This window comes from Bombina bombina, chromosome 8, assembly GCF_027579735.1.
Source record: "Bombina bombina isolate aBomBom1 chromosome 8, aBomBom1.pri, whole genome shotgun sequence".
Taxonomy (NCBI): Eukaryota; Metazoa; Chordata; class Amphibia; order Anura; family Bombinatoridae; genus Bombina; species Bombina bombina.
Genome location: NC_069506.1, coordinates 256,070,934 through 256,096,124, shown reverse-complemented (window position 1 = coordinate 256,096,124; position 25,191 = coordinate 256,070,934). Strand labels below are relative to the sequence as shown.

The 25,191-nt window shown below is 41.6% G+C and overlaps 1 protein-coding gene across 1 annotated transcript in view; it reads left to right on the top strand.

The window, feature by feature from the left end:
- The window catches only part of LOC128638982 (dual specificity tyrosine-phosphorylation-regulated kinase 1A), a 596,957-nt gene that overhangs the window by 488,865 nt on the left and 82,901 nt on the right, over positions 1-25,191 (top strand). Inside the window, exon 5 of the mRNA XM_053691124.1 lies at positions 24,816-25,119. Coding sequence (XP_053547099.1) covers positions 24,816-25,119 — 304 coding nt within the window. The remainder of the gene's footprint in view (positions 1-24,815; positions 25,120-25,191) is intronic.

The window sequence follows — 25,191 nt, the reverse complement described above, 5'->3', positions numbered from 1 at the left end:
TGCCTGCGCAAGCGATGCCCAGTACATCTAGCGCTCCAATTGCTATTACTATGCAGCAGTTAGCAGCAGTAATGGATCATTCTCTCGCAGCATTTTTATCCAAACTGCCAGCTTTTCCAAGGAAGCGTGATTGCTCAGTGTTAAATACAGAGAATGAGCAAGCAGACGCAGAGGATAATTAATCTGTAGTGCCCTCACATCAATCTGACTTGGCGGTGAGGGAGGGCCTGTCTGAGGGAGAAATTTCTGACACAGGAAAAATTTCTCAGCAGGCAGAGCCTGATACCATAGCGTTTAAATTTAAGCTAGAACACCTCCGCGCCCTACTTAAGGAGGTCCTAGCTACACTTGATGATTGTGACCCCTTGTTGGTCTCAGAAAAATTGTGTAAAATGGATAAATTCTTAGAGGTCCCAGTACACACTGATGTGTTTCCGATACCTAAGAGGGTGGCGGATATAGTGAATAAGGAGTGGGAGAAGCCAGGTGTACCTTTTGTTCCCCCTCCTATATTTAAGAAAATGTTCCCAATTGTTGACCCCAGAAGGGACGCGTGGCAGACGGTCCCCAAGGTAGAGGGGGCAGTTTCAACGCTAGCCAAGCGCACGACTATACCAATAGAAGACAGTTGCGCTTTCAAAGATCCTATGGATAAAAAATTAGAAGGTTTACTTAAGAAAATTTTTGTTCAACAAGGTTTTCTTCTTCAACCAATTTCTTGCATTATTCCTGTAACCACTGCAGCGGCTTTTTGGTTTGAGGAACTAGAAAACTCGCTCCAGAAGGAGACTTCTTATGATGAAGTCATGGACAGAATTCACGCCCTGAAGTTGGCTAACTCTTTCATTACAGATGCCGCTTTGCAGTTAGCTAAATTAGCGACGAAAAATTCTGGTTTCGCAATAGTGGCGGGTAGAGCGCTTTGGCTAAAATCGTGGTCGGCGGATGTGTCATCCAAAACAAAATTGCTTAATATTCCTTGCAAGGGTAAGACCCTATTCAGGCCAGAGTTGAAAGAAATTATTTCAGATATCACCGGGGGAAAGGGCCTTGCCCTTCCACAGGATAGACCTTTCAAAGCTAAAAATAAGTCTAATTTTCGTTCCTTTCGCAATTTCAGGAACGGACCGGCTTCTACCTCTACAGCCACTAGGCAAGAGGGTAACGCATCCCAGCCCAAACCAGCATGGAAACCATTGCAAGGCTGGAACAAGGGTAAACAGGCCAAGAAGCCTGCTGCTGCTACCAAGACAGCATGAAGGGGTAGCCCCCGATCCGGGACCGGATCTAGTAGGGGGCAGACTTTTTCTCTTTGCTCAGGCTTGGGCAAGAGATGTTCCGGACCCCTGGGCTCTAGAAATTGTCTCTCAGGGGTATCTTCTAGAATTCAAGGACTTTCCTCCAAAGGGAAGGTTCCACATGTCTCGCTTGTCTTTAGACCAGATAAAGAGACAGGCATTCTTACATTGCGTAGAAGACCTTTTGAAAATGGGAGTGATACACCCAGTTCCAACAGCAGAACAAGGACTGGGTTTTTACTCAAACCTGTTTGTAGTTCCCAAAAAGGAAGGAACTTTCAGGCCAATTCTGGATTTAAAAATCCGTAACAAATTCCATCATTCCATCATTCAAAATGGAAACCATTCGGACAATTTTACCAATGATCCAGGAGGGTCAATATATGACTACCGTGGACTTAAAGGATGCGTACCTGCATGTTCCTAAGGTTCGCCTTTCTGGACAAGCATTACCAGTTCGTGGCTCTTCCCTTCGGATTGGCCACTGCCCCCAGAATTTTCACAAAGGTGCTAGGGTCCCTTCTAGCGGTGCTAAGGCCAAGGGGCATTGCAGTAGCACCTTACCTAGACGACATCTTAATACAAGCGTCGTCCTTTCACAAAGCAAAGGCTCATACGGACATTGTTCTAGCCTTTCTAAGGTCTCACGGGTGGAAGGTGAACATAGAAAAGAGTTCTCTGTCCCCGTTCACAAGGGTTCCCTTCCTGGGAACAATAATAGACTCAGTAGAAATGAAGATCTTTCTGACGGAGGTCAGGAAGTTAAAACACTTGTCGAGTTCTTCAATCCATTCCTCAACCCTCCATAGCTCAGTGCATGGAGGCAATAGGACTAATGGTTGCGGCAATGGACGTGGTTCCCTTTGCTCGAATTCATTTAAGACCACTGCAACTGTGCATGCTCAAACAGTGGAATGGGGATTATGCAGATTTGTCTCCCCAGATACAAATGGACCACAAAACCAGAGACTCACTCCTCTGGTGGTTGTCTCAGGATCACCTGTCTCAGGGAATGAGTTTCCGCAGACCAGAGTGGATTATTGTCACGACTGGCGCCAGCCTCTTAGGCTGGGGTGCGGTCTGGGAGTCCCTGAAAGCTCAGGGTCTTTGGTCTCTGGAAGAATCTTTTCTCCCGATAAACATTTTGTAATTGAGATCGATATTCAATGCGCTCCAGGCATGGCCTCAACTAGCGGAGGCCAAATTCATCAGATTTCAGTCGGACAACATGACGACTGTAGCGTACATCAATCATCAGGGAGGAACAAAGAGTTCCCTGTCGATGAGGGAGGTATCCAAGATCATCAAATGGGCAGAGGATCACTCCTGCCATCTATCAGCAATTCACATCCCAGGAGTGGACAACTGGGAAGCGGATTATCTGAGTCGTCAGACTTTCCATCCGGGGGAGTGGGAACTTCACACGGAGGTTTTTGCCCAGTAAACTCAACTATGGGGCCTTCCAGATCTGGATCTGATGGCGTCACGTCAGAACTCCAAAGTTCCACGTTACGGGTCCAGGTCCGGGGATCCCAAGGCGAAATTGGTAGATGCCTTAGTGGCGCCTTGGTCGTTCAATCTAGCTTATGTCTTTCCACCATTTCTTCTTCTCCCCCGGCTAGTAGCCAGGATCAAACAGGAGAAGGCTTCGGTAATTCTAATAGCTCCTGCGTGGCCACGCAGGACTTGGTATGCAGACCTGGTGAATATGTCATCGGTTCCACCATGGAAGCTACCTTTGAGGCAGGACCTTCTAATCCAAGGTCCATTCGAACATCCAAACCTAGTTTCTCTGCAACTGACTGCTTGGAGATTGAACGCTTGATTCTAGCTAAGCGTGGGTTTTCGGAATCAGTTATAGATACTCTGATTCAGGCTAGAAAGCCTGTCACCAGGAAGATTTACCATAAGATATGGCGGAAATATCTTTGCTGGTGCAAATCCAAGGGTTACTCATGGAGTAAGATTAGGATTCCAAGGATACTATCTTTTCTCCAAGAAGGATTGGAGAAAGGTCTGTCAGCTAGTTCCCTAAAAGGACAGATATCTGCTCTGTCTGTTTTGTTGCACAAGCGTCTGGCAGCCGTGCCAGATGTTCAGGCGTTCGTACAGGCTTTAGTCAGAATCAAGCCTGTCTACAGACCTGTGGCTCCTAAATTTAGTTCTTTCAGTTCTTCAAGGGGTTCCGTTTGAACCTCTACATTCCATAGATATTAAGTTAATATCTTGGAAAGTTTTGTTTTTGGTTGCTATTTCTTCTGCTAGAAGAGTTTCTGAATTGTCTGCTTTGCAGTGTAATTCACCCTATCTGGTGTTTCATACAGATAAGGTCGTTTTACGTACCAAGCCTGGTTTTCTTCCAAAAGTGGTTTCCAATAAGAATATTAACCAGGAAATAGTTGTTCCTTCTCTGTGTCCTAACCCAGTTTCTAACAAGGAACGTCTGTTACACAATCTTGATGTGGTTAGTGCTTTGAAGTTTTATCTAAAAGCAACTAAAGACTTCAGACAAACATCGTCCTTGTTTGTCGTCTATTCTGGCAAGAGGAGAGGTCAAAAGACGACTGCGACCTCTCTGTCTTTCTGGCTGAAAAGCATCATCCGGTTGGCTTATGAGACTGCTGGAAGGCAGCCTCCTGAACGAATTACAGCTCACTCTACTAGAGCTGTGGCTTCCACATGGGCTTTCAAGAATGAGGCTTCTGTTGAACAGATCTGTAAGGCAGCGACTTGGTCTTCACTGCATACATTTGCCAAATTTTACAAATTCGATACTTTTGCTTCTTCGGAGGCTATTTTTGGGAGAGAGGTTTTACAAGCAGTGGTGCCTTCTGTTTAGGTTACCTGACTTGTTCCCTCCCTTCATCCGTGTCCTAAAGCTTTGGTATTGGTTCCCACAAGTAAGGATGAAGCCGTGGACTGGATACACCAATGTAGGAGAAAACAGAATTTATGTTTTACCTGATAAATTTATTTCTCCTACGGTGTATCCGGTCCACGGCCCACCCTGGCATTTGGTCAGGTTTAAATTTTATTTTTGTAAACTACAGTCACCACTACACCCTATGGTTCTCCTTTTTCTCCTAACCGTCGGTCGAATGACTGGGGGGGCGGAGCCTGAGGGAAGCTATATGGACAGCTCTGCTGTGTGCTCTCTTTGCCACTTCCTGTAGGGATTGAGAATATCCCACAAGTAAGGATGAAGCCGTGGACCGGATACACCATAGGAGAAAGAAATTTGTCAGGTAAACATAAATTCTGTTTCTTCTATGGTAAGACGAGTCCACGGCCCGCCCTGTTATTTTAAGACAGATTATATATTTTTTTTTTTTAAGTATATTTTTATTGAGGTTTCAACAATATACATAAATCATATAAACAACAGCTCAACACTGCATTAAACAGTTTAGTTATGAAACAAGATGGAGAGATAAATCTCCAAGAACAAACAATATGGATCAACAGCATATGTTTCATAGGCAACATATTGGTACGCATTAACATGAGGAATCAATTTTCAATCTATGCTGCAGGGTGAACTTAAGCAAATAGATTGTACACCATAAGTAAATTTACAGAGGAAGATTATGAACAATGTGTTACACAATATTGAGTTGTATTATCAGTGACCTCATTTTTAAAATATAATAGGTTATGGTAGCTAAAGCTCAGGTATAATGAAAATTATCAGGAATAATGGAAAAGGCTTACATATTAGCAGATCAATGAGAACCCATCATGTGATTTCCAAGGAACAAAAGTTAATATACGGTTTCCTCATAAAAAGTTTAATGCGTATAGATAGTGAGCTTAGCTAGTGAGCAGAAAATGGGTGAGGGGATGCAGCGGGCAAGAGCCGCTCAAAATAAGGTAAGGGGGAGGATAAGGATGGGGATGGGGGGACGGAGCTAGTTAAAGTGTAACACTAATGGATGTGTTTAGGTCTCTGAGGTATTTTAGTTACGTTATGAGTAAGGGTAAAGAACTATGTTTATATTGAATGAAGTGGTAATTATCATGAGATTATAGGCAACTCTGTAACCTTAATGACACAGATATAATATAATATAACATTACACACCCAGCCATCCGTAACCATGTAGGGTATTTTGTATGAAGAAGAAACTGCTTTGGGGAGTATTACAAAGAATGAGTGAATGAGTGCCTAAACACTAAGCAAGCTGCATGCAAATGAATACGATACGTTCACCTGTAATATTTAGTCAGGGGAGTGTCACTAGGCATTAGCCTAGTTAGGGCATAATGACTATTTCTGGATTTGAACATAATAATTACAAAGGCTGGTGAATCCACTAGGCTTAATACATGGGGTTAAGAGGAGATTAGTATATAGGAATAACTCCCCTTAAGGTGTCTTAGCCTAAAGAACCGTATATTACTAGGCTTAATATATGCATCAAGCTTACTAGGTAATAAGTAAGGATTACTGAGAGAGGGAAACCGTTAGACATTATCTGCATTAGACAATTAGCTGGTATAATAGGTTAGGTATCAATATCCAGTTAAATAACTCTCGTTAAGATGTCCTAGCCTAACTAACCGTGTGATAACAGGCAAAATAAACACACGCGTGGTAGGAGAATCTGAAATAGCTGATCTTATAGCCGCAATTGGGGCAAATCATGCCCAGAGCGCTTACTTTCTTTTTGGGCATACTAAGTCCAGTTCCATGTGACAGGGAGAAAAAAAAAAAAAAGTTAACTTTGTAAAGTACAGCCCCTATCTTACAGTGAGGAAAGTATAAGGAACAAACTAAAGTTAAACACCAAAGTACATGAGTAAGTTATATTATAATCAGACTTGTAATAGATTTGTTATCTGTGTCTCAAATTGCCTCAGTATCTGATAGGTCTCAGTACAACAAAGTTCAAAACTCAAGTTAAATATTCTATCAGGTTAGATTGCTCAGATCATCCAAAGACCCAAACATACCTAAAGTGGATGCCCTCAAACCAGGGGGAGTGTTAATTTAGGAAGAGACTGTGAGTGATGGAAATCATAAGTAATTACTTAAGACTGGTATATTGCTAAAGAGCTAAAGTAATATATGTGTATATATGGCAGTTGGCTAAAATTCTGTTTTCAAACACACTAAAATATATTACAAATCCACAGCCCCAGCGCCAACGATCTAAGTTACAAGGAAATTCTATAAACATGAGGAGTTTTCCAGTCTGTGAGAGAACATATAAAGAGAAGACCTTTACAGGTATAAGTTCTTTCCGTGCATGCAGGGTAAACAAATACTTAACAGGTTGTGTGTAAGATTGATGCGGTAAGTGTTCCAGCAACCCGCTTATCATTTAGTTACTGTTATATTAGCTAGAGTCTAGCCGTGTGGCTATCGCTGCTGTCCCCAAAACTCAGCCAGCCTGGGTGTAAATGAGAGGAGTCTGTCCCCATGTACATTAGAATCGCCACCTCCAGGGTCCCATATTCCAAGCTGTCTCATCCTGTATTTGGCTAATGCCTCTGAAAGTGCGATCCCTGTACTCTTATGAAGTGCCTCACTAACCAGCCAGATGTATGCTGGTTCCAGGGAGAAGGATCTCTTGGTGATCTCGAGTGCGGTAGAAATCTGTAGGTGGCGAATCCCATATCCAAGGTGCTGTGCATCCGTTAGTCGCTTAGGAGAAGGCAACACTTGTGAGTCCTCAGCTAAATCTCCAGCCCCCAACTGTAGTTTCAGTCCGTTCTGCCCTCCGATCATAACATAAGTGGAGTCCGACTGCTTAGGATCGCTGGAGTTAAGGGCAGTAGTCCCCGCATGTGTCTCAGTTCCCAGTCCCTTGGGGTTAGACTCACCGCGTGTGCGTAGCAACTGAAGTAGGTCCTCAAAGCGCTTGTCTATGTTGCGCTCCAAGTCCTGTAGTAGGGCTTTAATGTCTGTGGTGAGTGCACTTCCATCCATATTGAGGCGAAGGAACGTCCAGGTAACTTATTGAGGCAGATAGAAGGGAATAAACACTTCATGATAAGGAGATAGCATAGTTATAGTGGCAAGATGGTGTCTTCCTCGTGTTCACCATAGTGATCTGCACACACAAAAAAGATGGAACGTACCTCGAGCCCAACCATTTTCGTTGTTATAGGTACTTTGTGTGTTTCAGCTATCAGTCAACCACTACTTTCTATTAAAAGTTTGCTGATTTGTGTGGGCAAAACCACTCAATTATTATGAATACAGCCGGAGCTGTTGAGCTATACGACTTCTCAGATGCTGAGCTAGCTCCGCCCCCCAGATTATATTTTTTTGATTTAAACTTCAGTCACCTCTGCACCTTCTAGTTTTGCCACTTCCTGTTAGCAGGAGGAAAATATCCCACAAGTAAAGGATGAATCCGTGGACTTGTCTTACCATAGAAGAAATTAATTTATCAGGTAAGCATAAATTTACTTTTTTTTTTAAGAACATCAGTATACAACAAACCAAGGTAAGCGCTCTGAAACCCGCTCTGCTGCCCCAATGCACGTCTTGCTTGCTTGCGCTGATCTCGGGTTACCCACGGAAACATTTGCACATTGGTCCAGTGCTCAGGAAAAAAACAAGACTCCACGATACTCCCAACTTCAGAATGTTTCCTAAGATTGTACTTTTTCAATAACCCATATGTTACATAGTTACACACACCCTATCTAAAGGGGGTAGACACACCTCTATCATTAAGTGTACAATGAACATAATCGTTTAAGAACAAGGCATCTAAAAGAGGTTTTTTTTCTTCTATGTGAAAAAAAGTGTGTTTTTGTTGTTTTCTTCAAACTCTTTCAGATTTCAGGGCCCTTTAATCTTGACCTCTGTTGAGATATGGGAATAATTATTCCAGTACAATGCAAGAACAGGGAATGGGATTTCTCCAACATTGGTGTGTCCGGTCCACGGCGTCATCCTTACTTGTGGGAATATCTCTTCCCCAACAGGAAATGGCAAAGAGTCCCAGCAAAGCTGGCCATATAGTCCCTCCTAGGCTCCGCCCACCCCAGTCATTCTCTTTGCCGTTGCACAGGCAACATCTCCACGGAGATGGTTAAGAGTATGTGGTGTTTAGTTGTAGTTTTTTTATTCTACTATAAAGAGTTTGTTATTTTAAAATAGTGCTGGTATGTACTATTTACTCTGAAACAGAAAATGATGAAGATTTCTGTTTGTGAGAGGAAGATGATTTTAGCAGACAGTAACTAAAATCGATTGCTGTTTCCACATAGGACTGTTGAGATGAAGTAACTTCAGTTGGGGGAAACAGTTAGCAGACTTTTCTGCTTAAGGTATGACTAGCCATATTTCTAACAAGACTATGTAATGCTGGAAGGCTGTCATTTCCCCTCATGGGGACCGGTAAGCCATTTTCTTAGTCTCAAACAGAATAAAGGGCTTAATATGGGCTATAAAACTGGTAGACACTTTTATGGGCTAAATCGATTGCTTTATTTGGACATTTTATACATGTTTATGCTGATAATTCACACTTATAAACTTGGGGAACGTTTTTTTTAACGTCAGGCACTATGTTAGACACCTTTTCCAGTCAGGAAGGGCCTTCCCAGTTGTAGGCTGAGCCTCATTTTCGCGCCATTACTGCGCAGTTGTTTTTGAGAGCAAGACATGCAGATGCATGTGTGAGGACCCGAAAGTAGTTGGAAAAGTTCCTAGAAGGCGTCTTTTGGTATCGTATTCCCCTCTGGGCTTGGTAAAGTCACAGCAAAGGCTGTAGCTGGGACTGTATAGGGGTTAAATCTGTAACCGGCTCCGGTTTCGTTATTTTAAGGGTTAAAGCTCTGAAAATTGGTGTGCAATACTTTTAATGCTTTAAGACTTTTGCTTCTTCGGAGGCTATTTTTGGGGGAGAGGTTTTGCAAGCCGTGGTGCCTTCCGTTTAGGTAACCTGATTTGCTCCCTCCCTTCATCCGTGTCCTAAAGCTTTGGTATTGGTTCCCACAAGTAAGGATGACGCCGTGTACCGGACACACCAATGTTGGAGAAAACAGAATTTATGCTTACCTGATAAATTACTTTCTCCAACGGTGTGTCCGGTCCACGGCCCGCCCTGGTTTTTTAATCAGGTCTGATGAATTATTTTCTCTAACTACATTCACCACGGTACCATATGGTTTCTCCTATATTTTTCCTCCTGTCCGTCGGTCGAATGACTGGGGTGGGCGGAGCCTAGGAGGGACTATATGGCCAGCTTTGCTGGGACTCTTTGCCATTTCCTGTTGGGGAAGAGATATTCCCACAAGTAAGGATGACGCCGTGGACCGGACACACCGTTGGAGAAAGTAATTTATCAGGTAAGCATAAATTCTGTTTTTAATCAAATCTCTTCATTGTTCCAAAGAAGGAGGTCACCTTCAACCCAATTTTGGGTCTTGAACTCAAAACTGTTTGTAAGAATTTAAACTTCCAGAAGGTTAGTTTATATCCATATTCGATTAAGGGATGATTACCTTCCTAATCCAAATTACTCTAAACATTTAGTTTTTGAGGTTTACTTTTCTGGAAAAACTATCAGTTTGTATCTATTCCATTACGGTCTAACTACAACTCCAGCATACTGCTGCACTGCTCTGAATGCACCCAATCTCATCTCTGAAGTTAGGCAGGGTCAGGTCAGTACCTGTAAATAATATCAAGGTTCTGGGTAACTTTTTTGTCTATATCGGATCTCAGTATATTACAGTGCTTTTTCCACGAAAATTAATTGCCTGTGATTAAAGGGACAGTTCACCCAAAAATGGTCTCCCATTTAAACTGTTCCCAATTATCCATTTTATCTTCTGAAGTGTATTAAATTGTTTACTAGTAGCCCCTTTAGCCCTATTTTGGCCTTTGAAATAGCTGATTTAGTTTGTGGTTTCCCAACCTACACTAAAAGTTTTGATACTGTAGTCTCCGCTATTGAATAGCCCAAGTAAACACAGCCAGCAGAAGAAATGACACCAACAGTGGGGTGCAGGATAGTTTAAGTAATACAATTATAATTTTCCATTGTTCTTTCTAAGGATTGAGCTTTGGGTTTCCAGACAAATATAAGGAAGCAAGTGTGTGTACACAAAGTGATAACATAGAGAGATATATTACCTGAAACTCAACCCATTGTAATAGGCTGTGGTTTAAAAGCACAAAACCAGCTACTTCATATACATAAACAGGAAAATGCAATTTCTCATACATTTTATACTTTGCAGCTGGTATAACAAGTCATTGAAAATACATTAAGATAAAAATAATTTTACAGTGTACTGTCCCTTTAATTTTTATCTAACAGAGTAGGGACGGATACCCCTGATATTTATCTAACTGAACCTTCAGTCTCTTTCACTCCCTTCAGTGGCTCTGTGAATAGAAGTACTAGGTCTCATAATTACAGTTTCAAATTCAATTTCATGAGACCTCTTCAGCTTTATATGCTGCATAAATGATGCCAGGTTTATATCCAGTTATCTCTAAAATATTTTAGATTACAATACAAGCCAGTCTCTGACTTGGTGGCTGAATCATTAATTTATTATTCAGGCTTCTTACTCACCCTACCTGATCTATAATTACCACAGATTCACATTTTCAGGTTAAGAGCTGTTTGGGGATCTCTGACAGCACAGGGTTTGGGATCCTCAGAGGCGAGGTTGCCAATCAATATTATAGAATTCAATGTAATTTCTTAGGGACCATCAATCTTGGCCTCTGTAAATAAGAGAGTCTTATATCCATTTCCAGACAGACAATGTCACAATAGTAACTTATATCAATCATCAGGGGGAACTCACAGTTCCCTACCCTTGTTGGAGGTGTCTTTTATTCTCTCCTGGGCAGAAGTCAATTCTTGCCTTATTCTTATGATTCACTTCAAGAGTGAACTATGGGAAACAGACTTTCTCAGTCATTAGTCTCTACATCCAGGGGAGTGGTCTCTTCATTAGGATGTGTTCTGATTGTGTATATTTGGGACCTAACAGAAATAGATCTAAGGATCTCTCGTTTGAACATTAAACGTCACAGGTACTTTGCAAAGTCCAGGGATCTTTAAGCAGCGGTAGTTCCTTGGTCATTTCAACCTGCTTATCTGTTTTCTCCCCTGGTTCCTTTTTTTCAGAGTGATTTTTAATACATGACTAAAAAAGTAATTTGTAATCCTGAATGCCCCAGTGTGGCGTTACAGGATTTGACATACGGTTATGGTTCAAATGTCCGATTGTCCGCCTTGACCACTTCCTCTGAGGTCAGACTTTTTGTCTCTAAGTCCATTTTCTTGTTTTTTTCCATTTGACTCTTTAGTCTCTAAAGCTTCATGACATGGTAATTGAATGTTTTTACAGGATGGTTTAGATGAGGATTTATCTGCCAATTTACATGACGGAACAGATATCTGCTCTTTTTATTTCTCGAAAGATTGCTAGTCTTCCTGATATTTCTTGTTTTGTTCAGGCACTGGTCCGAATTAAACTTCTAGGAGTCTTAACCTAGTGTTACATGATTTTGCAGGCTCTTCCTTTTGAGCCTATACATGTATTAGACATTAGCCTGTTTTCTTGGAAAGTCTCTTATCCCTTATCCTTCTCTTTTGCTACAAGAGTTTTTGTATTGTCTGCTCTCTTGTGAGTCTCCTTACCTGATATTCTTCCAGAATAAGCCTGTTTTGTGGACTACATTTCATTTTTTGCCTAAGTTTTTCCTCATACATTTTTAGTAGGGACATTGTTAATCCCTCTTTGTGTCCTTCTAGTCTGTCTGTCTTCCTTTTTTTCTGGCCCTAGGAAAGGTCAAAGACTCTATTTCTTTAGCCTATTGATTGAAACTTGATTCACAATGGTTATGACAGCCTCCACCACAGCGGATTAAGGCTCATTCTTCTAGGCCAGTTGCCACTTCTTGGGTTTTCAAGAATGAGGCTTCAGTTGATCACATTTTCAAGGCAGCCACTTGGCCTTCTTTGCATACCTTTAGTACATTTTATAATTGCTGGGTTGTGGGTTGTGGACATAGTATCCCATGGTTGCAAATAGGATTCAAATCTTACCCTCCATAGGGCAGATTTTTCCTGTCAAGACTATATACTCTATCCAGATAAGAGGGAGGTCTTCTTATACTGCATATTAGACCTTTCCTCCCTGGGAGTTAGTGTACCAGTCCCTCTAAAGGAACAAGGTCTAGGATTCTATTCAAATCTATTTGTGGTTCCCAAAAAGGAGGGAATTTTTTGTCCCATCCTAGATCTGATGTGTCTCAACAAATTCCTCAGGGTTCCGTCCTTCAAGATGGAAACTATTTATTCCATTCTTCCATTGGTCCAAGAAGGTCAGTTCATGACGACCATAGACCTGAAGGACACGTATTTTCATGTTCCCATTCTCTGGGATCATCACCATTTTCTGAGTTTTGCCTTTCTGGACAAGCATTTCCAGTTTGTTGCACTTCTGTTATGTCTAGCTACGTCTCCCAGAATATTCACAAAGATTCTAAGGGCAGTGGTCAGATCCCAGGGAATTGCTGTGGCGCTTTATTTAGACAACATCTTGGTTCAGACGTCATCTTTTCAACAAGCAAAATCTCATACAGAGATGTCTTTCCCTTGTAAGGTGTATCCAGTCCACGGATCATCCATTACTTGTGGGATATTCCCCTTCCCAACAGGAAGTTGCAAGAGGATCACCCACAGCAGAGCTGCTATATAGCTCCTCCCCTAACTGCCATATCCAGTCATTCTCTTGCAACTCTCGACAAGCATGGAAGTAGTAAGAGAGAAGTGGTGAAACATAGTTGTTTTTTTTTTTTCTTCAATCAAAAGTTTATTTTTAAATGGTACCGGAGTTGTACTATTTTTGTCTCAGGCAGAAAATAGAAGAAGAATCTCCCTGTGATTTCTATGATCTTAGCAGGTTGTAACTAAGATCCATTGCTGTTCTCACACATAACTGAAGAGAGAGGTAACTTCAGCTGGGGAATGGCGTGCAGGTTATCCTGCTATGAGGTATGTGCAGTTAAAAAAAAATTCTAGAGATGTAAATGCTGAAAAATGCTGCTGATACCAGATTTATGTAAGGTAAGCCTGAATACAGTGATTTAATAGCGACTGGTATCATGCTTACTGTCAGAGGTAATGCTCTTATACATTTTCAATTCCTGTTATATAAAACGTTTGCTGGAAGTGTTTAAACGGTTTTATATATGTTCTGGTGATAAAACTTTATTGGGGCCTAGTTTTTTCCACATGGCTGGCTTAATTTTGCATAGAAACAGTTTTCTTAGGCTTTCCACTGTTTAGACATGAATGGGAGGGGCCTAATTTAGCGCTTAATTGCGCAGTAAGACAGCTTTCCTCAAGGAGTCCCCTGAATGCTCTAGGACATCTCTAAAGGGCACTTAGGCTTTCCAAAGTCGTTTGTTTGGGAAGTTAGGGCCACAGCAGAGCTGTGGCAGTTTGTTGTAACTGTTAAAAAACGTCTATCGTTTTTTTGAACCATTTTTTTAATTAAGGGGTTAATCATCCATTTGCAAGTGGGTGCAATGCTCTGTTAGCTTATTATACACACTGTAAAAATTTCGTTTGATTTACTGCTTTTTTTCACTGTTTTCAAATTCTGACCTTTTTATTTTTCTTAAAGGCACAGTACCGTTTTTATTTTTTGCTTGTTAACTTGCTTTAACGTGTTTTCCAAGCTTGCTGGTCTCATTGCTAGTCTGTTTAAACATGTCTGACATAGAGGAAACTCCTTGTTCATTATATTTAGAAGCCATGGTGGAACCCCCTCTTAGAATGTGTACCAAATGTACTGATTTCACTTTAAGTAATAAAGACCATATTCTGTCTTTAAAAAAATTTATCACCAGAGGAATCTGACGAGGAGGAAGTTATGCCGACTAACTCGCCCCACGTGTCGGACCCTTTGACTCCCGCTCAAGGGACTCACGCTCAAATGGCGCCAAGTACATCTAGGGCGCCCATATCGTTTACTTTACAAGACATGGCGGCAGTCATGGATAATACGCTGTCAGCGGTATTATCCAGACTGCCTGGGTTACGAGGAAAGCGAGACAGCTCTGGAGTTAGAAGAAATACAGAGCATACTGACGCTTTAAGAGCTATGTCTGATACTCCCTCACAATATGCTTCTTTCTGTGGGTGATGTTTCTGACTCAGGGAAGAGGATTCAACCTGATTCTGATATGTCAACATTTAAATTTAAGCTTGAACACCTCTGCATATTGCTCAGGGAGGTTTTAGCTGCTCTGAATGACTGTGATACAATTGCAGTGCCAGAGAAATTGTGTAGATTGGATAAATACTATGCAGTGCCGGTGTGCACTGATTTTTTTCCAATACCTAAAAGGTTTACAGAAATTATTACTAAGGAATGGGATAGACCAGGTGTGCCGTTCTCTCCCCCTCCTATTTTTAGGAAAATGTTTCCAATAGATGCCACCACACGGGACTTATGGCAGACAGTCCCTAAGGTGGAGGGAGCAGTTTCTACCCTAGCTAAGCGTACTACTATCCCTGTCGAGGACAGTTGTGCTTTCTCAGATCCAATGGATAAAAAGTTAGAGGGCTACCTTAAGAAAATGTTTATTCAACAAGGTTTTATTCTACAGCCCCTTGCATGCATTGCCCCAGTCACTGCTGCTGCGGCTTTCTGGTTTGAGTCTCTGGAAGAGGCTTTACAGGTAGAGACCCCATTGGATGACATACTTGACAAGCTTAGAGCACTTAAGCTAGCCAATTCTTTTGTTTCTGATGCCATTGTTCATTTGACTAAACTAACGGCTAAGAATTCTGGTTTTGCTATTCAGGCGCGCAGGGCGTTATGGCTTAAATCATGGTCAGCTGACGTTACTTCAAAGTCTAAGCTGCTTAACATTCCCTTCAAGGGGCAAACCCTATTCGGGCCTGGTTTGAAGGAGATCATTTCTGATATCACTGGAGGAAAAGGTCATGCCCTTCCTCAGGATAGGTCCAAATCAAGGGCCAAACAGTCTAATTTTCGTGCCTTTCGAAACTTTAAGGCGAGTGCGGCATCAACGTCCTCTAATGCAAAACAAGAAGGAACTTTTGCCCAGTCCAAGTCGGTCTGGAGACCTAACCAGACCTGGAACAAAGGTAAGCAGGCCAAAAAGCCTGCTGCTGCCTCTAAGACAGCATGAAGGATCGGCCCCCTATCCGGTAACGGATCTAGTAGGGGGCAGACTTTCACTCTTCGCCCAGGCTTGGGCAAGAGATGTCCAGGATCTCTGGGCGTTGGAAATTGTATCCCAGGGATATCTTCTGGACTTCAGAGCTTCTCCTCCAAAAGGGAGATTTCACCTTTCACAATTATCTGCAAACCAGATAAAGAGAGAGGCATTCTTACACTGTGTTCAAGACCTCATAGTTATGGGAGTGACCCATCCAGTTCCAAAGGAGGAAGAGGGACAGGGATTTTACTCAAATCTGTTTGTGGTTCCCAAAAAAGAGGGAACCTTCAGACCAATTTTAGATCTCAGGATCCTAAACAAATTCCTCAGAGTCCCATCATTCAAGATGGAGACTATTCGTACCATCCTACCTATGATCCAGGAGGGTCAATACATGACTACTGTGGCTTTAAAGGATGCTTATCTTCACATTCCGATACACAAAGATGATCATCGGTTTCTCAGGTTTGCCTTCCTAGTCAGGCATTACCAGTTTGTAGCTCTTCCTTTTGGGTTAGCTACAGCCCCAAAAATCTTTACTTCTGGCGGTCCTAAGACCACGGGGCATAGCAGTGGCCCCTTATTTAGACGACGTCAAATTTCCAAATTGCCAAGTCTCATACGGACATAGTTCTGGCATTTCTGAGGTCGCATGGGTGGAAAATGAACGAAGAAAAGAGTTCTCTATCAGCTCTCACAAGAGTCTCCTTTCTGTGAACTCTAATAGATTCTGTAGAAATGAGGATTTACCTGATGGAGTCCAGGTTATCAAAACTAAATTCCTGCCGTGTTCTTTATTCCACTTCTCGCCCTTCGGTGGCTCAGTGTATGGAAGTAATCGGCTTAATGGTAGCGGCAATGGACATAGTGCCGTTTGCACGTCTACATCTCAGACCGCTGCAACTCTGCATGCTCAGTCAGTGGAATGGGGATTACACAGATTTGTCCCCTCTACTAAATCTGGATCAAGAGACCAGGGATTCTCTTCTCTGGTGGCTATCTCGGGTCCATCTGTCCAAAGGTATGACCTTTCGCAGGCCAGATTGGACAATTGTAACGACAGATGCCAGCCTTCTAGGCTGGGGGGCAGTCTGGAAATCCCTGAAGGCTCAGGGATCGTGGACTCAGGAGGAGACACTCCTTCCAATAAACATTCTGGAACTAAGAGCGATATTCAATGCTCTTCAGGCTTGGCCTCAGCTAGCGACAATGAGGTTCATCAGATTTCAGTCGGACAACATCACGACTGTGGCTTACATCAACCATCAAGGGGGAACAAGGAGTTACCTTACGAAGATTCACTCTTGCCACCTATCAGCTATCCATATCCCAGGTGTAGAGAACTGGGAGGCGGATTTTCTAAGTCGTCAGACTTTTCATCCGGGGGAGTGGGAACTCCATCCGGAGGTGTTTGCACAATTGATTCATCGTTGGGGCAAACCAGAACTGGATCTCACCAGAACGCCAAACTTCCTTGTTACGGATCCAGGTCCAGGGATCCCAAGGCGACGCTGATAGATGCTCTAGCAGCACCTTGGTCTTTCAACCTGGCTTATGTGTTTCCACCGTGTCCTCTGCTCCCTCGTCTGATTGCCAAAATCAAGCAGGAGAGAGCATCGGTGATCTTGATAGCGCCTGCGTGGCCACGCAGGACTTGGTATGCAGATCTGGTGGACATGTCATCCTTTCCACCATGGACTCTGCCGCTGAGTCAGGACCTTCTACTTCAGGGTCCTTTCAACCATCCAAATCTAATTTCTCTGAGACTGACTGCCTGGAGATTGAACGCTTGATTTTATCAAAGCGTGGCTTCTCAGAGTCAGTCATTGATACCTTAATTCAGGCACGAAAGCCTGTCACCAGGAAAATCTATCATAAGATATGGCGTAGATATCTTTATTGGTGTGAATCCAAGGGTTACTCATGGAGTAAAGTCAGGATTCCCAGGATATTATCTTTTCTTCAAGAAGGATTGGAAAAAGGATTGTCAGCTAGTTCCTTAAAGGGACAGATTTCTGCTCTGTCTATTCTTTTGCACAAGCGTCTGGCGGATGTTCCAGACGTCCAGGCATTTTGTCAGTCTTTAGTTAGAATCAAGCCAGTGTTTAAACCTGTTGCTCCGCCATGGAGTTTAAATTTGGTTCTTAAAGTTCTTCAAGGGGTTCCGTTTGAACCTCTTCATTCCATAGATATCAAACTTTTATCTTGGAAATTTGTATTTTTGGTAGCTATTTCCTCGGCTCGTAGAGTTTCCGAGTTATCTGCCTTACAATGCGATTCCCCTTATCTGATCTTCCATGCAGATAAGGTAGTTTTGCGTACCAAACCTGGGTTTTTACCTAAGGTGGTATCTAATAAGAATATCAATCAGGAGATTGTTGTTCCGTCACTGTATCCTAATCCTTCTTCAAACAAGGAAGTCTATTACACAATCTTGACGTGGTACGTGCTTTAAGGTATTATTTACAAGCTACTAAAGATTCTCATCAAACATCTGCTTTGTTTGTTGTCTACTCTGGACAGAGGAAAGGCCAAAAGGCTTCGGCAACTTCTCTTTCGCTTTGGCTAAGAAGTATAATACGCTTAACTTATGAGACTTGTCTTCTAATATTTCCATCTTCTTGGATAAAGTATTGCAGCCTTTAGTTAAGAACACTACATCTTACATTAGGGACACTAATGATTTTTTGGCTAAATTACAGGACTTAGGACATGTAGGTGATAAATGTATTTTGTTTTCATTAGATGTCTCAAGCCTTTACACATCTATCAAACATACAACAGGGATCTCATCTGTGGAACATATGCTTAGATCTAGTAAGAGTTATACTGAGGCAGATATCTGGTTTCTAATAGAACTTCTATCTATTATTCTTTATCAGAATTATTTTCTGTTCATGGATACATATTATCTGCAGAAACAGGGTACAGCAATGGGCTCCAACGTTGCCCCCTCATACGCCAACATTTTCATGAATAGCTTTGAGGAATACTTTGTGTACCCTCATGGCTTGTTCCAGCTCCATGGCGCCTCCTGGTGGAGGTACATTGATGACGTGTTTGGCGTGTGGGGGGGTGACGTTGGTAGCCTATTGTCCTTTGTTGAAGATCTTAACAATTCTGTCAATGGATTAAAATTCACTTTAAATATGAGTGAAATTGGAATTGAGTTCCTAGACACCTATGTATACTTTAAGGATGGTTTCTTAAAAACAGATATCCATACAAAAGATACAGATAAGAACAACATATTGAAATATGGAAGTCACCATCCAGATAGTATCTTCAGGGCCATTCCAAAGAGCCAATTTTTAAGGGTTAAACGCATAGTGTCTGAGGAGAATAGATGCAAGCAAAGGTTGGAGGAGATGGCTGACAAATTTATCAATAGAGGGTATCCAATATCACTAATTAAGGAACAACTAGATGTAGTTAACAATAAAGAATTACCTAAAAGGTACAAAAGTAAAGAAACAGATCGTCTAGTGTTTGTAACACAGTTCAATGAATTTAGTCAGAAGATCAATGGTATTTTAAGAAAGCATTGGCACATCCTAAGGGACTGTAACCCTCAAGTGAATGAGTTTAAAGAAAATTTTATGACAGCATACAGAAGAAATAGAAGTATCAAAGATAGCCTTGTACATTCAGATATAGGCAGTAACAGATTGAACATACAGAAGACTATAGGCCCTAGGAGAGATGGATGTTATCCCTGTTTGAACTGCAGTAACTGCAGTTCAATGATTAAAGGCGAATATTTCTCTCACCCCACAAATGGTAGAAAATACAAAATTAATAAATATCTTACTTGCAGGTCATGTTACTGTATTTATTTGATCAAGTGTCCATGTGGTCTGATCTATTTGGGCGAGACCTGTAGAGAGGTAAGGGAGAGGATAACAGAACATAAGTCCAATATTAGATGTAAGAACAAAGAGGCTCCTGTATCCTCTCACTTCCTCTCTATGGGTCATAACATCAGCCAGCTCTGATTCCAAATAATTGAACAGATTGAGAGACCAAGGAGGGGGGGTAATAGAGAACATATACTAAAAACAAGAGAGATGTTTTGGATATACAAATTGGAAAGCTTAATACCTAAGGGTATGAACAAAGAATTCGATTGGAGTTTGTTTTACTAAATATTTGTTTTTCCTAAAACATCTCTATGAATATGTAAATCTTCCCTTTCTAATGGGCTGAGTATCATGATACCTGCATTTCTTTAATCTAAAATTTCTAACAACCCCTTTTAATGGGCTGAGTAAAATTGAAGGGAGATTTTTTTGAAAAAAATTTTTTTTACAAAAATTATCTTTACACATAAAAAGACTAAAGAGAAAAGTAAAAGATTATTTTCAAAATAGGCCTACAGTGTTCAAATTGACAGTAATCCATATAATCTTTAGCAGCAATTTTTTGAAATCAACTCTAAAATGAAAGAGTCCAAATTAACATTTAAATAACAAGTAAACAGCAATGGCATATCTGCATATTGTGCGTAAGATTTCTTCTATTTTAATTTTGTACATATGATTTTATCTATTAACATTGTTTGATACTTAAACCTTTTCAATGTGACTATTCAGAATGCTTTTTTTCAATAGGAATATATATGTTAGATGGCCACAAGATGGCAGTGATACAATAATGAGTAGTCACATGACAACAGGTGAACAATTGACCAGGTGTAAAGTATTTAAATGATGAATCAGTGTATGTTCAGTATACATGACTAAGGACCTATAGCAGGTCTGAAACGTTGTATGTTTGTCAAAAGACCCTATATGAAGGAATAAAGGTTTTTTAACTATTGGTGGCTGGAACAAATCTTTTTTGCTACTTGAAGTATTTGCAGGATAAGGCAGATCCTGGGTTCCGTGCCCCACAAGCCACATATCTGTTGGTGCTGTTTTCCACACTTTGCTTTGTAGCTTATGAGACTGCTGGCCAGCAGCCTCCTGAAAGGATTACAGCTCATTCTACTAGAGCTGTGGCTTCTACATGGGCCTTTAAAAATGAGGCTTCTGTTGAGCAGATTTGCAAGGCGGCGACTTGGTCTTCGCTTCATACTTTTTCAAAATTCTATAAATTTGATACTTTTGCTTCTTCGGAGGCTATTTTTGGGAGAAAGGTTTTACAGGCAGTGGTACCTTCCGTTTAAGTACCTGCCTTGTCCCTCCCTTCATCCGTGTACTTTAGCTTTGGTATTGGTATCCCACAAGTAATGGATGATCCGTGGACTGGATACACCTTACAAGAGAAAACATAATTTATGCTTACCTGATAAATTTATTTCTCTTGTGGTGTATCCAGTCCACGGCCCGCCCTGTCATTTTAAGGCAGGTATTTTTTAACTGTAAACTACTGTCACCACTGCACCCTATGGTTTCTCCTTTCTCTTGCTTGTCTTCGGTCGAATGACTGGATATGGCAGTTAGGGGAGGAGCTATATAGCAGCTCTGCTGTGGGTGATCCTCTTGCAACTTCCTGTTGGGAAGGAGAATATCCCACAAGTAATGAATGATCCGTGGACTGGATACACCACAAGAGAAATAAATTTATCAGGTAAGCATAAATTATGTTTTTCTATGTTCCCATGGGTATAAGGTGAATCTGGAAAATAGTTCTCTAGTTTCAACTGCAAAGGTGTGTTTCCTAGGGACAATAATAATTTCCCTGTCCATGAAGATTTTTCTGATGGAGGTCAGAAAATCCAAACATCTTGCTTCCTGCCTTTCTCTCCAGTCTGACTTTAGTCACTAATCAGTGGCTCAACGCATGGAGGTGATTGGTCTGATGGTGGCTTCCATGGACATCATTCCTTTTGCTCGGTTCCATCTGTGACCGCAGCAGCTTCGTATGCTCTGTCAATGGAACGGAGACCATTCAGATTTATCGCAGAGGATAAATCTAGATCCCCCAACAAGAGACACACTCGTGGTGGATTTCACAGGATCATCTGTCTCGGGGCTGTTGCTTCCTGAGACCTTCCTGGGTGATGTGACTACAGATGCCAGCCTGTCACGCATGGGAGCTGTTTGGGTTTTCTTTGAAGGCCTAGGGCCTGTGGTCTATGGAAGAGTCTTCTCTTCCCATAAACATCTTGGAGTTGAGAGCAATCTTCTATGCCTTGACAGCGTGGCCTCTACTATCTTTAGTCCGGTTTATCAGATTATAGTCGGACAATATCACCTCAGTGGCTTACATCAACCACCAGGGTGAAACTCTGAGTTCCTTGGCCATGAATGAGGTGATTCGCATTCTGCAGTTGGTGGATGCTCACTCTCCTTCTGCGAGTCATTGCTCGTATCAAACAGGAGAGAGTATCGATAATCCTAATAGCTCCTGCATGGCCTTGCAGGATCTGGTTCCTGAAACTGGTAAGGGTGTCATCTCTACCTCCTTGGAGGTTTCCTCTGAGGAAGGACCTTCTAATTCAGGGTCTTTGCCTCCATCCAAACCTGGATTCTCTAAAGCTGACTGCTTGGAGATCGGACACCTAGTTATGTCTAGACGTGGTTTTTCTGAAGCAGTCATTGATACTATGCGCCTGACTCGCAATCCTGTTTTCTCACAAGTCTTACCATAAGGTATGGTGTATATATCTTTATTGGTGCGAATCTAGGGTTTCTCCTGGAGCCGGGTGAGGATTCCCCGTATTTTATTTTTTCTTCAGGATGGCCTGGAGAAAGGTTTGTCAGTCAGTACTTTGAAGGGTCAAATTTAAACATTTGGCAGACTTACCAGATGTTCAAGCTTTTGTACTGGTCCTAGTCTGAATCAGGCCTGTGTTTTTAGACCTGTTGCTCCTCATTGGAGCCTTAATCTAGTTCTTTGAGTGTTGCAGAAGGCTCCACTTGAGCCAATGCATGTTGTTGTTATCAAATTGTTTTCTCCTTGCTCGTTCTTCCGCTCGCAGTTTCTGAGCTTTCAGCTCTGCAGTGTGATTCCCCGTACCTTATCTTTCATGCAGATAAGGTGGTCCTTCGTACTAATTGGGGTTTTCTCCCTGAGGTTTTCTCCCTGAGGTGGTGTTGGATCGAAACAATAATTAGGAAATTGTTGTTGGTTCTTTTTATCCTAATCCTTCTTCTCATAAGGAACGTCTTTTGCATAACTTGGTTGTTGTGCACGCTCCAGAAAACGTAAGCATCAAAAGGCCACTTCTACTTCTCTGGTTGAGAAGTTTGATCGTTTGGCTTATGAGACTGCTAGACAGCAGCCTCCTGAGAGAATTATGCCTCTCCCTGCTTCGGCTGTCTCCACTTTTTAGGCTTCTACGGAACAGATTTGCAAGGTGGCTACATGATCCTCTCTGCATACTTTTTCCAAATTCTTCAAATTTGATACCTTTGCCTCGGCTGAGGTTTCTTTTGGGAGATAGGTTCTTCAAGCGGTGGTGCCTTCTGTTTAGGTCCTCCTGACTTTTTCTCCCTCCCTGTTCATTCCGTGACCTCTAGCTTGGGTATTGGTTCCCAATAGTAATTGGAATGACGTTGTGGGCTCTCTGTCAAGAAAAACAAAATTTATGCTTAACTAATAAATTTCTTTCTTTCCGGACATGCAAAACCATGACCTGCATTCTTTTAATTATAATTCGGAAGTTTTTTTGAGTAAACCTCAGGCACCTTTTTCACCCTTGTGTTTCTTCTTTTTCCATTTTCCTTCGGCTGAATGACTGGGGATTATGTGTAAGGAAAGTTACACTTAACAGCTTTGCTGGGGTGCTCTTTTCCTCCTCCTGCTTGCCAGGAGTTGAATATCCCACTAGTAATTAGAATGACGTCATGGACTCTCGCCACCTATATGTAAGAAAACATAATTTATACTTCCCTGATAAATTTCTTTCATGGGTTTGATGTGTTTTAAGACATCCCTTTTCCCTGCTCCTGGGTTCTTATTTCTTTTTAACCTCACTACTTGGCTATTTGTTAGACTGAGGTGGGGAGGGGTTTTATAGGGCTCTTGGGGTTTGGGAGACTTTGCCTCCTAATGGTAGGAATGTAATTCCCGTGAGAGAAATTAATTTATCCGGTAAGTATACATTGTTTTTTTTTTTTTTAGTTTTTTTAAATGGGTTTAATCCCACATGTGATAGTTTGTGGTCTCACCACCATGAAAGAAATGTGTGTTTGTTTTGTTGTTGATTTTTGGTATTTGGGGGGGGGGGGGGGTCCTGTCACAGTACCATTTTTTTTTTTTTTATGTTGCCTTTAATGGACAATATCTGCTTTTACCCAAATACAGCACACATGTTTTCCTGAGCACCGCTTAGTCTTCAAGTAGAGCAAGCCAGAGGGTTTCTTTTCCCTGTGCTTGTCTATTTAGAAAAGCATAGCAGGTCTTTGCTGGGTTTCCTGATACTTATGCAGTCATTCTAAATTGTGTAGTTAAAGGGACAGTATACACCAATTTTCATATAACTAGTTGTAGTAGACTATAATGAAGAATATGCACAGATACTGATATACAATCTTTTAAAAATCTCCCATTTTAGCACTGTTGATGAGGTTAGGCTGGGACACCTGGGCTGAAAAAGCAGGAAAAGCAGACTCTCCCCTGCATATGAAATACCCATTATACAAACAGCAGCAAGCACAAATCTGTAGACATCGGTATACATCTAAAACTTTGAGGCTTGGTTAGGAGTTTGAAAATCATTCCGTGACCTCTAGCTTGGGTATGTCATTTAAAAATAAGCAAAACTATGCATTTTTAGAAAAAAAAACCCAGAAGGGCTATGTAAATGGATCATCTAAAAAATATTTATGCAACGAAAAATCTAGTGTACAATGTTCCTTTAATATTAACAATACACTCTACATGACAACAAAGAATGCAAGACTTCCAAACAATTGGTAAGCTGCTGATTAACCCGAACTATCATAAAAGGAAAAGCCTTGCAAGAAGAGAATGGTAAAACTTCAAATACAAAGCGAGAACATTGTTTTTCTTTAGGCATCTAGGATAAAGAGGCGCAAATTATGATAACCTTGTTTGGAGGGGCCCACTAGCATAGTACTCTTGTATACTAGTGCCCTTGTTATCCTAGCACCCCTTCCACTTTTTGTGCCTATTAGCAACCCACTTAGTAATCCCTCCATCCAGCTGGGTGATAGGTCGTAGCTTGATTGTATGTAAGTGAAAGCCAGCAGAATGGGGAGTGTATATCTAAGGGGAAAGAAAAAAGGCAAACGGAGTATACTTATGGGTGATGTTTCATGCAACACTTATTGAAGTATTAGAAAGTAAAACTTTGTGTTTTTGTGACATCAGAAATTTTCATGTATAAATACAGCGCATTTTTTCTGTGTGTGTATTAGGACTACAAGGTTCCAGGGACTCGTAGATTACATGAAGTTCTTGGTGTGGAAACTGGAGGACCTGGGGGTCGAAGAGCCGGAGAGCAGGGTCACTCACCATCAGATTACCTGAAATTTAAAGATCTAATACTTAGGATGTTGGATTATGACCCCAAGACTAGAATTACCCCTTTCTATGCTCTTCAGCACAATTTCTTCAAGAAAACAACTGATGAAGGGACAAATACAAGTAATAGCAATTCAACAAGCCCTGCAATGGACCATAGTCACTCAACCAGTACGACCAGTTCTGTATCCAGCTCAGGTGAGGGCATTGCACACCTTTTTATAGGGCTGCTGAATAGTTTTAATATTTTACAAAAAGCAGCCTACGACC